General features: G+C 40.6%; 1 protein-coding gene across 5 annotated transcripts; it reads left to right on the forward strand.

Moving 5' to 3' along the window:
* Window positions 1-1,012: 1,012 nt before the first annotated feature.
* casp2 (caspase 2, apoptosis-related cysteine peptidase) lies at window positions 1,013-11,851 on the forward strand. Of its 5 annotated transcripts, none has more exons than XM_026185607.1 (13): window positions 1,013-1,189; window positions 1,630-1,794; window positions 3,541-3,711; window positions 3,807-3,881; window positions 4,064-4,246; window positions 4,463-4,532; window positions 4,967-5,058; window positions 5,311-5,493; window positions 6,048-6,176; window positions 6,292-6,382; window positions 9,435-9,635; window positions 10,000-10,109; window positions 10,214-11,851. In XM_026185607.1, exons 2-13 carry the CDS (start codon window positions 1,645-1,647, stop codon window positions 10,346-10,348), a joined length of 1,590 nt encoding a protein of 529 aa, XP_026041392.1. In that variant the 5' UTR covers window positions 1,013-1,189; window positions 1,630-1,644; the 3' UTR covers window positions 10,349-11,851. The 5 variants fall into 5 exon arrangements, with proteins under 5 accessions (XP_026041392.1, XP_026041393.1, XP_026041394.1 ...); XM_026185608.1 differs by having other exon boundaries at window positions 9,435-9,623; XM_026185609.1 differs by lacking the exon at window positions 4,064-4,246.
* The last annotated feature ends 997 nt before the right edge of the window (window positions 11,852-12,848 follow it).

A 12,848-nucleotide genomic window follows, 5' to 3' on the forward strand; every position in this document is an offset into this window, starting at 1 on the left:
ATTTAAACAGCTAAACAGATAGGTTTAGCTATCAAGTAATCATGGTTGAGTGAAAAGCATAGAGTACTCAAGTATAAGGGATATGACTGACAGAAAAAGATGCACCTCCACTGAACTGGACACTTCTGAAGCTGTGGTGGAAGTCACTGAGCAAACTGTTATCAATCATGACCACTTCCTGGACAGGCAGCAAATCACCTCCTCTTACGGACTGATAATTTCATACCACATTTTGTCACCCTGTATGATTAAAGTCCACTCTACCTTTTATCATTAGTGTGTCCCACACTTATTTTGTTCCCCCTCACTGCAAACGTGTGTCTCAATTTCCTTATCATATTTCAAAATTTCCTGTTCCTCTTGTTGTGGCTAGAAGCAAGTTTTGTATTTTTGTTTGTTTGTTTGAAAAAGTACAGAACTGTAATAACAGAACTGTTATAACAAAATAATTTCCCAAATCTGGGATAAATTCATTATTTCTTAGTTCTTATTATTTGGTATTTTAACATTTGTTAAATATCAATGGAGCTTGTTTTTCCCCTTTATACTAAAAAACTGACATCAGGTTGTTTTGAATATCAGATTGTAACTGGAGGCAGGACCTTACATTACAACTTATCCTGCCATTGCTCATTTACAAACTCAAATTTTAAACCCAAGTTTCAAGTTTTATTGTCATGTACAGATAAACAGTGTAGCCACATTTATCCATAATGAAATTCTTTGGCTCGTGCTCCTCAGCTTTAAATGAGCATATAGAGAGTGTGCAGCAACCCTGCTGCAAATATGTGACCTTTAAGTGTCTTTACACTCCTCCTTTTTAAATAGCTCTCTATTCGAGAGGCCTTTGTGCCTGCCTTCTTATCAATTGGTTACTTATTAACTGAAATGAGATTCAAATTCAAAATACCCTTATTTCTGTTGTTCACACAGCAGTTTACTGTACGGTTAAGATGCCATTAAGAAGAAAAGAAGAAACGATTGGTTCACTGAAACGCCACTCAAACTGTACACCGCTCTCATTGGTCAGAATCAAACTCGAAGAGTCTGATGGTCTGTTTACCCCGCGGAAGTTCGTCTGTGGCTTGTAGACGGGATGTTGTTAGTTTGCGTTTAGTAAAGGGACTTACGGAGACATTTTGCTCATTTTTAGGGTGTGTTGATAGTCTGTTGCAGGAACAGAAGAGAGGTAAGTAGTGGGGATGCGGGGAGTCATATTAAACCCACTTCAGTGCAGAGAAAGTCGAAGTTAGCTAGCTAGTTAGCTAGCGTTTATCACCATCACCCAACACCATTTAGATTAGCGTAACTTCTCTTTTATTGTAACTCAGCATAGTAAACTTACATTGCTAATATTGTACTTCCATTATTTTTCCTCTTTATCTTATTATTTGGTAGATACTTTACTGAGTTTACCATTGTATTGTTCAGCTTCTGTTGTTACTGGTTTATTATTGCTGGCTCAAAGAGTGCCTCATGGTAACGTTATCGCTTGTGTTGTATTTTGTTATAAGGGTGTAACTGAGGAGCCAAGCTAATAAAGTGACTGTTCCCAGTGTTGGACAAAAACGTCCATATGCTTGTATTGTTCACAATGTTCGTGTATCTTGTTACCTGCTCTGGATACAGTTTTTGAGGGGAAAAATGTTGGAGTGTGGCATGATGGAGCGGGACAGGCAGGCTCTCCGAAGAAACTCAGCTATCCTGTGCAGACAGCTGGTGGTGGATGAGCTGCTCATACAGTCACTGCAGGCAGAAGACATCCTCACGGAGAGCATGGCAGAGAGCATTATGGTATGTGGATAATAACTACTATATTAACAGTGAGACAGCTGATTCTTAACAGTTATGTGACTTTGAGTTACCTTCAGTTTGCTTAAATTGAAGTTAACTTGGCTGTCAGCAACTTTGCTGAAGGTTATGGTCAGTTTTTAGCTTGTGGTTTAAATGTATGTGGGAGTCAGAACCTCTAACCCTCCCATGAAATAGCTGTTAAGTAAAAGGTGACTACAGAAATGTTTCCTGCAGTTTTACAGGAACTACCACCATTTCTGCACTCTGGCAGCTAGTATAGGCTCCAGTGGCAGAGAAAACATGAGTTAGATAGGTAGTTAATAAAGTAGATGATTAATTCTACAATTAAAAAGATCTCTCACAGTCAAATCCATAAAGTTCGACAGTGATATAGTTTATAGTATAGTATAATATTTTTCTTTCAGCATGCTAACGCTTTTGATTAGAAATAAAGCAGTCATGATGTGATTGATGGATCCTTCTACATCTATTATCACAGCAAATTATCAACACTGCCTATTCAGTGATGAGTAGTTGTGCTTTGAATGAGGCCTTTATCTTCTGTGCTGTGATTTAGGTACACTTTAATTAGGTTTATCTGTCCCAGAGAAGTTTTGGGTTTTCTAGTTAAGTATAATCGAACTGTATACTCTTATTCTTCTTTAAAGTCCGTCACCTCAGGTATTTACATAGTTGGTTCACTGTAATGTAAATTCTCCTCAGATGATTCTGCATAGTCACAAAATGCAGGCGGGCACGTGGCTGTCCACGTGGCCACTCACGCTCCCCATCTGATGACAAAATTTACTTCATTCAGACCTGAGCGGACTCACAGAAATGGAAAATATAATTATGAAAATTGAACACATTTTAATTCTGTCATTCTGCAAGCTTTTTTAATAGCTATGTAATGTTTTTACAGCCTAATAAAACCCTTCATATTTATTTATCATTGGATGCATATATAGACTAACTGCAAAGTCAGCACTTAAAATCTCTACATGCTTTTTATTATTTTGATTTGGTAATTGAAATAATTAGGGAACATGCCACACCTGTTCTAAATACTTCAAGCATGTGAAAGATGTGTAACAATGCAAGAAATGTCTGCTTTCCTAAATTATTAACAAAATACTTTTGCTAAACCTTATGCATTTAAACTGAAAGTCTAGACTGGAGAGTCTAGTGTCTCACTATCCAAAGACTTAGGGATCTTACTATTTTAGAGGTTTACCAGAGAAAACCAGCTGGGAACCACAGGGCAACGTCCTTCAGAGACATTAATATCCCTTTTCCACCGACACAATGCTGGTTACCAATCTAGAACTAATGCCAGAAAGCTGGCACTGGCACAGCACCACAAATTGCCAGGCTAATGTCAGAGGAGATGCCATAATAAATAGTTTGTGTCTGCCATGATTTTACTGCAACTTCTAATAATTACAGCATAGTAACCTTTCAAATTGTCGGCTGTTTCTCAAAAGGCATCAACATAGAACAGGCTTATATTTGGTGGAAAAGGCATTTGTGAAAGTTTTGATTTAATCCCTCAAGGTTGAAATCTTTACTTCCGACTGTCCTGTCTGAGGACCACCTTTAAACATCTAAAGTTTAAGGTGTCTGGATGAATTCACAATCAAATGTTATAATGTTGAGAAGGTGAAAAAAAAGTAAAACCAAATGTATTTTTTAATTAATTCATTGTTAGTAAATTTTATGTTTCCGATGTGATCTCTTCTACTCCAGGCAGAGCAAACGTCTCAGAAACGCAGCTGGCGTTTGCTTCTACTCTTACCAAAACGTGGACCCAGAGCCTTCAGCAGTTTCTGCTCAGCTCTTCAAGATACTGAACAGAAACACCTCTACGACCTGCTCATAAAATCACCAGAGAAAGATGGCAGAGAGACACACACAGATGTGAGTGTGTACTTGACATCAACCATACACATGTCGCACAGCAGCAGTATAAACAGCAGATTTAGTGCAGTTCTTAGACTGCTTTCTGCTCACAGAGTTTTCAGCCTGAGGAGGAGCCACAGGAGAAGGCAGGGCAGCTGGTTATGGAAATAACAAAAAAGAAGAGAGAGGTGAGCTTGCCTAAGATTATCGAAGGCAATGTCACTCTTGGCATTTTTGAAGTAGAAGACATCATTGCATCATTGAACGCCTTTCATGCCTCTTTAATAGATTTTTCTTTAATTATAAATGCTAAGATTATATAGAGTAATATTTTGGGAATTGTAAGCTTCAGTAACATGACGTTTGGCAGGCATCTTCAGAAGACAGAGAGGAAATGTATGAGGTGAGCAGCACCTCATCATTCCCAGTCCAGGCATCAGATAGCTGGCCTGGCTCAGAGTCATCAGTCAGAGACTTACCCACAGTCAGGGCTGAGGACAGGAACAAACAGAGACTGAGGACAAAGAAACGAGGAGCAGATATGCAGACAGATGTGAGAATCACAAAATGCATCCATCTCATTATATATATCCAGATGGCCCACCTGAAGTAGAAAGGCAGGCAGGAGTTTCCCAAATATTTAATCTAGGACTGCAGATGTCATATTCCTACAAAAACAACAGCTGCTTCCACTGTATAGAACAAAATCCTTCATTATCTTTTTTGTACGGTCTGTCTTTAATAATTTGTGTATCATTTTAAATTTCAGAGGTCTATGGACTCTTCTCTTCCACTTCCAACTCAGGAGGAAATTGCAGCCAAGAGAGCAAGGACACATGGTGAGCGGTGCTGCAGAGCGTCTATGCGTTCATTTCAAAATGGGTTTCAGTGTGTGTAATGTTGTTGTCAGTCTTGTTTCCCTGGAGACATGAAGTTGTTTCTCAACAAAAGGCTTTATGTGTTGTTCATTGTTAAGACAATTTAATATATATGTCACAAAAAAAACCATTCTGTAGCCACTGACCACTTTAGGCCTTTAGTCTCCTGTTATTCTGTTGATTATTTGAACTGTTATAAACACACATCATAGAAAAAAGTGTAGAAATGTTGTTTTTCTAGCAGGTACCTACTGTCTCTACCTGCAGGCACCACACCCCAAGAATGACTCATTGACAACATGATACTCTGCTGTTAGACAACTCCATTCAGTGATGAGGACTAAGAATAGTTCAGTTTGTATTAGTTTGTGATTGTTTGTGTGTATGTGCTGCAGAATCCATGGAGTTTAGTCTGGATGCTGACAGTCCCATCAACAGTCCGGTCCTACCCTGCACACCTGACTTTTACCTCTCCCGCTGCCAGCAGGTACGATTTTGTTTTCCCATCAGCGGGTCAGTTGAGCCCATGCAAAGGTGCTCAGTTTTGTTTGGATTTACTGCGACCGCCTAAAAATGCATGTCTTCAGCATTTAGCTATGTTTATATAACAAGCATAAAAATTGCAAATTTAATCTTTGGGTTTTGTCACTTTGTTAAGGTTTTTTGTTTTAAACAGATTAAAACAAAAAACCTTATTGTGTATGAATTTTCTTATATAGGTCATTCCATTCTTATTCAGTCTTACAGGTTGAGTTCATCGCCTCGTGGTTTTGGCTTGGTGATCAGTAATGTGACCTTTGACCCTTGTGCTGCCCCTGACCTTGACCCTAGAAAAGGTGGCGAGGTGGATGATGAGGTCCTCAGGAAGGTTTTTACAGAGCTGGATTACATTGTTGCTGTGCACAGAGACCTCACTGCTCAGGTAAAATGATGGATTTTGCAGGATGTTGGAAATGTGACACTTTTATCTTATTTATTGATAAACCTAAAGAAAGGACGTTTGGGCCAAACAAAAGAAGATGTTAGATCCTCAGCAACCTCTTCACCTGACACAGTTTGGAGAAAGTCACTTGTTGAAATGTTTAAGTTAAGAAAGACTGGGGATATGGTGTAGACAGGTTTTTTTAATGTAGGATTTGTTCTGGTTAGCCCACTTTCACTGCTGTCTGAGGAAGGTGGGAGGTTTGTCACAAAGTAAACACACTTCACGTTTAATTAATTTAAGTCCAGATGCACATATCCTGCCTTGAACCTGATTGTTTACTGCACATCATGGTCTAATGAATCCATTGCTAGTGAGGGGGTGTCATCCTGCACACTTTAAGTCAGACCCTAAGTTGAGTGTTTCCATTAGTGAGAATGAAAATGTTTGAATACAGCTTCTATGAAATTTGGACTGAAAGATTGTTGCGTTTGTGTTAACGCTGACTTTGACCACATATGCTGATGCTTGTTCTTGTTCGTATTCTTGTGTAGGGTATGAGGACCTGCATTGAGAACTTTTCCAGACGGCCAGAGCACCGGACAGTGGACAGCTGTGTGGTGTGTCTGCTCTCCCACGGAGTGGAAGGGGCAGTGTACGGTACAGATGGCAAACTCCTCCAGGTCAGTTTGTCTGACACTTTACTGTGTAGATGTATGGTATGTCATTCAATAACAAAGATTCAACTGCTTTTTTCTGACATTTAATGCTAATTGTGTTTAACTTGGTCAATTTCAGTTGGACTGGGTGTTTGAGGCCTTTGACAATGCACACTGTCCACTTCTACAAAACAAACCAAAGATGTTTTTCATCCAGGCCTGCAGAGGAGGTAAGATGAATGAGATTGTGCAGCACAGCAATAAAAAAGAATTATACGGTAAACATGTTCTGGGGACTGCACTGTCCACAGTTCTGAGAAACTACCTGGGTAAAATCTCTCAGAGCCGTGCAGCATTATGAAATAGTGGTACCAATCTTCCCCTTCACATGGCCAGATGTTGTCTGCTGTCATTGTCATGCCCACTGAGAGAATCACAGTGGGTGGCAGTTTCAGAATCGCCCATTTACTCTACAGTTCCAGCTGTGGATTGTGCCAAAATCTCAGTTTTGTGTCAGTTTTCATCTTCTTTATAATATTTTGATGAAACTTCAAACAAATTCAGCACAATAAAAATAAAATGAATCTGTGGCTTAACAAGCTCCAAGTCAGTTGTTCTGTCTCTGTGACGGAGGTTATGGCCTGACTGCACACCCAGTGATGCTCATGACAGATCCTTAGACCCCTCAGGAGCAAACCTAATTACTTCCCACACTCCCTCGCTGCACACAGAGCCCAACACAGGTGTGCTGCTGAAAGGCTATTAGATGTGCTTAGCAGCTCTGGAAATAGCTTCAGTGAAATTCAGATATTGCTTATTTAGAGTGTTCATGGATACATTGGTATACTGCCAGTTTTTCTTAATAAGTAAGAAAAATAAGTAAGCGTTGTTTGCAACACAGTGGTTAACACTGTGAGGTCACCGCAAGAGGGTCCTTGTTTTGTGGAATATACATGTTCTCTGTGTGCCTGCATGGTTTTCCCTCCAAGTAACCCAGGATCCTCCACCAGTCTAGGGCATGCACGTTAGTGGAATTTGTGATTCCCAGTTGGCCGCCGGTGTGAATGTCTCTGTGATAGCCTGGAGACTAGGGCTGAACGATATATCGCATTTGCGATAATATCGCGACATGATCAAGTGCAATTTTCTAACCGCAAAGGCTGCGATTATACTCTGGACATGTCCAAATTCATGGGCTGCATCCTCCTGAGGCCGCATTTGTAGACCGATTACGTCACAGCGACGCGCCGAAGGCTGTCCAAATTACTACCATATCCCAGAATTCATAGCGCGGCCCAGCCAAACTCCAGTTTCCAACAATGGCGGCCGCTACTAAGTTTTAAAATTACTCATACTAATCTTTCTGGGTCACAAAATAAACTTTTAAAATATTTTCAGGCGAGAAAGTAGTTGTGTAAACATCAAATATCTGCTCGGTTTATCAAGATATCCCATATTTGCAAAAGTGCTTCGACGTTTTCAGAGGCGTCTGCTACCCACCAGCTCGACAGCTAGCCGGGAGCTCGAGGGTTACTGATGCGGCCGAGAGCGGCACAACTCCCGGCACATCATTTTCAGATCACCGCGGAGTTTCGCTGCTCGGGTTAAACGTAATATATAAGTCACTTAGACAACCTAAAAATGTTATTGTTGGGCTTTTTTCAGTGTTTTGTTTGTTCGTGAGTAAATCGGTTTGGCTGAGATTAAAGTTATTAGATTAGATAAAATAAAACTTTATTAATCCCCCGGGTGGGTTCCTCCTTGGTTTTCACACAGCTGACTAAACGTCAAACAGAAAACTTATTAAACAGAAGTATGAGACAGTCGAGAATTTACACCAGTGTCTGGTTATATTTTAGATAGCAAGAAGCAGACGGCCGAGTTTATTAAACTCCACCGAGACAGCGGTGACGCTAATCAGAACTAGACCGTCCAATTTCACGCCTTTAAACTTTAAAGGCGTGTTTGTGTGTGTGTGTTTATACAATTGCTATTATGTTTGCACTTTATGTGTAATGTTACTGACTGCAGAGATCAGTAAGATGTGTGTATTTTTTATTTATTAGTTTTATTTATTTAATATTATTTTTTAATTGAATGACTGTCTAGTAGTTCACAGATGTCGAAAAACTGAGTGTGGTAAAGCCACTGATTTTGTTTATGTATATTTCTGCAATCTGCACATTGTACTGACTTTCATTTTAATGTTTACACCAGGGTTCCTTGTCAGCACTTTATGCTCAGATGTTTGTAAGCTAAAAATAAACTATTGTGTATGTTCAAATATACTGTTGTGATTGAAGAAGTTAAATAAAAATGTCAGTCATCAATTCATGCATCACCTCATGTCATCATAACAGAGGTCTGTCTTCCAGGAAAGAACAGTTTAAAATTAATGTAATATAGTATTGGCCATACTATATGATGTATTGCTTGTCTTTGTTTAATAATACAGAAGACAAAGACCTTAAAAAATAATCGCATATCGCATCGCAATCGCAATATTGGGGCAAAAAATCGCAATTAGATTATTTTCCATAATCGTTCAGCCCTACTGGAGACCTGTCCAGGGTGTATGCCACTCCTCACTCAATGTTAGCCGGGATAGGATTTAGCTCTCCTGTGACCCTGAGTCCTTTAAACGGTTAAAGAAATGGATGGATGGATAGCTAAAGGCTTCAAAGTGCCTGCGGCGTAGTGCTGTGTGAATGTGGCTTGTGGTGTAGAGTGCTTTGGGGGCAGTCAGGAGGACTAGAAAAGTGCTATGTAAATTTCAGTGCAAGATTTCTTCGTTTTCTGCCGTTCAGAAGTTTAGAAAAACATTTCAACCAGGGCTCATGCTAAATGCCAGTGATAGCTTCGCTTTCAGACTTTTTCCAGAATTCATTTGGAATAATACTTGAGTTTATCAAAGAGCTGCAGGAAACCCATTGAGTTCAAGCTGTTTAGCTTTTTTAAGACTGGGGCAACAGCTTGAGAAGCATGCTAACTGAGCAGGCACAGCTTCATTGCTCCATCTATGTCTGCTCAGGTGGTGTTACAGTGCAGCGTTGAATCACACATGCATTTTTTAATCTTTCAGTTTTAATCTCTTCTGCTTTGGTTTGTTTTCACTGGCCTATAGTGTCAATAAAATGCTTTGCCCCTTTGGTGGACAGTTGCATTCATTATTAAAGAATATTTGAGACAAATGACTAAAAACTGCAGTAATCCAACCCAGTTATTGCAATAATATTGCTGCTAGATCTTTTTGGGCCTAATTGAAACTTACTTGTCTTCCAGAGGAGATGGACTGTGGCGTGGAGCAGATAGACGGGCCAAAGAGGACGTGCTCACCAAGCTGTGAACAGCGGGATGCTGGCAGGGAGGGACAGGGGGATGCAGACTCCAGACAGAGGGGGGACACAGGAAGACCCAGGATTAAACTTCCCCAGCGGTCGGACATGATCTGTGGCTTTGCGTCTCTCAAAGGTCAGAGAATTTGTAAGTTTATCTAATTTGTTATTCTGGGGTGGGTTTATATATGATATTTTATTCATTAACTGAAACACTGGTGTAAGAGGAAAACTAATGAGGCCATCGGGATCAGCAGTAATGGTTTTGTAATTCTTCTTTTTTAAATTATCTTTGGCCCTAATCATTATTTCTGCTTTTTGTGCAGTGCAATTAAAATTTCTGCTTGAGAGGGTTTTTTTGTGCACAAGCGAATCAAAAGTGGATCTGAAATTGATTCTTATTATGTAAAGCTTTATTACGTAAAGCTCTACCAGACAACACCTTCGCTCTGTCTTTCTGTGTCTCATCTTGATGTATTACACTTCTGCTGTTTGATCTTTTCCTCCTCAAGGCACAGCAGCCATGCGAAACACTAAGAGAGGATCCTGGTTTATCCAGGAACTCAACTCAGCACTCCGCCTCCACGCCAGAGACACCCACCTTGCGGACATATTGGTGCAGGTAAACATGTTTTTTCAGACTGCAGTTGCAGATTACAAACTGCTATTTTGATATATAATACATTTTTGAAACCAACATGTCTTTTTTTTTTCTTTTTCTCCCAGGTGAACAGTCGTATTAAGGAGAGGGAGGGCTACGCCCCAGGTACTGCCCACCACCGCTGCAAAGAAATGTCAGAGTTCACCAGCTCATTGTGCAAAGACCTCTACTTTTTCCCCAAACACCAGCCCCAGTATTAATATGCACATTAACACACACAGATCATTCCTTGTATTGAAGCCTGGAGTAAGGGCATCACAGCTGTTTATTGCACACCACACACTCACACATTCCCCCCTGTTACAACTTGACATCCAAATGTCTAGTGGTTTTAATTTGTCCATTCAAACCACTAGACATTCACAAGCACACACACATATACACAAATCCTGGAAAGAAAAAAGGAGCGAGCTTCTGTTAATCTACATGTACATGGAAATGGGCAACCTATTGGCATACAATGTGCTCATGTATATATTTGTGTGTCTGTGTCTATGCCAGTTAGAGGGTTTAGATGTTAATCCTTTGCAGTCAAACTGCACAGCTACTTTGAGCTTTCACAAGCCTCTTTTTAAAATGTATTTTGTACACAGATCTATTTTTGTTGCTTTATTTTGTATGGAATTCTTTTTATAAGGATTGTAAGGCCCATTCTTATATTTGTACATAATGTATGTTAAATGTTATGAACATTTCTTGTTATTAACGAAGTGACAGGCAGGGGGCAGCGCAGCAAAATGCATTTCAGCATCTTGATTTCGTCAATATTAACATCTCCTTCAGTTGAAGAAGAGCTTTATTGTCATGGCAGCCATGGTTACAGACAGCTATGTTTAAAATTAAACAATAGAGTTTTTGAACTATTAAATTAAAATATATGATTTTTTTTCCTCACATAGTTTGCCTTACGAAAAGAACAACACCTACAGGGCAGCTTCAGTATGAAGTTTATCTTCTCACTTTAAATTGACATTTACTGATATTTAGTAAATTTCTCTGTCAGGGTGGTGGAGTGCAGTCTGGTGCTACATGTAGGGTCACTTACAGACAGTATGAACTCTGACCTTTACACATTTTACTTGTAGTGTTTGTTCCTGCATAGGAGCTGCATATTTAGTCAGTCTCGCCATTGTATTTTACTATAATCGATGCACAACACATAAAAAAGTGTCTTCCATTTAAAAAAAGCCTGTGCCAGCTGAGGATGATGTGTTGGATAAGTTTATGACCATGGTGCTGCTTTCATAGCATATTATAAGTCTCTGGCACACCTCCAAACAAAGTATTTCTGAAAGCTGCTCCAGAATTTATGGTTCCCAGAAAGAAAAGAAAACTGACCAGGCAAAGTATGTTTTAGTTACAGCAGTGTTGCAGTGAGGGGCACAGTGGTTGAAACAGTATTGATTGTTAACTATCAGTAAAGGGATGATTTTAAAGATCCTGTGTATGAGGCGGTCTTAGCAGAGTTTACCCTGGTCTGAAGCGTGCTCACTCCACTTAGGTTTTAGTTTTAATAATTAAGAAACATAACTTAAGAGAGGAAAAGATTGGACTGTTATAAGAGGATAGTTTTCCTGTAGAATGAGACGTTTTGCTGCCAAACTCTGCTGAAGTGCTTTGTAGGGTGATGTGATGTAGGGTGGGGAGGGGGCAGGAGAGACTTCAATATTAATTACTGCCAAATGTTGAGTATAATAAAAGGCTGTGGGTTTTAAACAATAAAAAATGTCTGTGTTTGTTCTTAAAGCTGTGTTTGTAATTGCATTTTCTGCAACGACAGCTTTTATGCACAGGTTTAGATCACGTTGCATCCGTAAAGTCAAGGCCCTCTGCTCAAATGTACACTGTTGCCGCTCCTGTGCATGCTCCGCTCCATTTGATCCTCCTTGTTGCTGTGTTTGTGTGTGTTGTTCCCGGCGTTCTGCCTGTCCCCCTCCGTTCTCAGGTATAGTATAACTGGCTCCCCACTATTCCGCTGTGCTCAGGTCGTGCTGCGACCGGGACAACGTACACATCTCTCACACTGCCCGCCACCCACTGATAATGTTCTTAGTGTATCAGATAGAGCCCCCCGGGCCAGCTGTCCACAATCATTCTCGTTTGACATACACGCACACGCCGGTGGTCTGTGTAACACATTTCTCCCTGGCCTCCGGTATAGCTGTGAGATCAGGCTGTTATGCATTAGCGTGTGGGCCACAAAGCAGGGCTGGGTTAGGGGGGGATCTGCCTGTGCCTTTGTGGTTGTCATAATAGCTGCCGGTGTCAACGGGTTAGGAGGAGGAACCAGAGGAGAAACCCGCCAGTGAACTAGAGATGTTTAATTTAAAGTTGCTTGAATGGGATGTTGGCTGAGCACACCAAAGGCCCGATGTAAAGCACAAATTCACCTCCTCGCTTATCCTCTTGGTACCTGGAGCCTGTGCAGAGCTGATCAGTATGAGCTGAGCTCTTGCTATTGGGGGTGTGTTTAGGGGTGATTTTTTTTTCTTTCCCCCTCCTTCTAAGAGAGGGCTGCCATAGCATGTGAGTGTTACGGGGATTGCCTTGCGGCATTGGCTGAATAGGTGCGGGCTGTCATAGGGGTGTCATGTGCACCTTCCTGCTCACGTTGCAGGGGCAGCCCTATGTTGGGGCGGGGGGGGGATCCTTCCAACTACCACCCCTCTCAACACTCCTGTCCAAACAAGAACAGGCCAT

Source organism: Astatotilapia calliptera, chromosome 11 (genome assembly GCF_900246225.1).
Source record: "Astatotilapia calliptera chromosome 11, fAstCal1.2, whole genome shotgun sequence".
Classification (NCBI taxonomy): Eukaryota; Metazoa; Chordata; class Actinopteri; order Cichliformes; family Cichlidae; genus Astatotilapia; species Astatotilapia calliptera.

Bases quoted from the DNA above. Each gene is read 5' to 3' on its own strand.
- casp2 (XM_026185607.1), top strand. From the start codon at position 1,645: ATGTTGGAGTGTGGCATGATGGAGCGGGACAGGCAGGCTCTCCGAAGA. The intron at 6,177-6,291 runs GTCAGTTTGTCT...GGTCAATTTCAG, and splicing joins CAGATGGCAAACTCCTCCAG to TTGGACTGGGTGTTTGAGGC. The intron at 10,110-10,213 runs GTAAACATGTTT...TTTTTCTCCCAG, and splicing joins TTGCGGACATATTGGTGCAG to GTGAACAGTCGTATTAAGGA.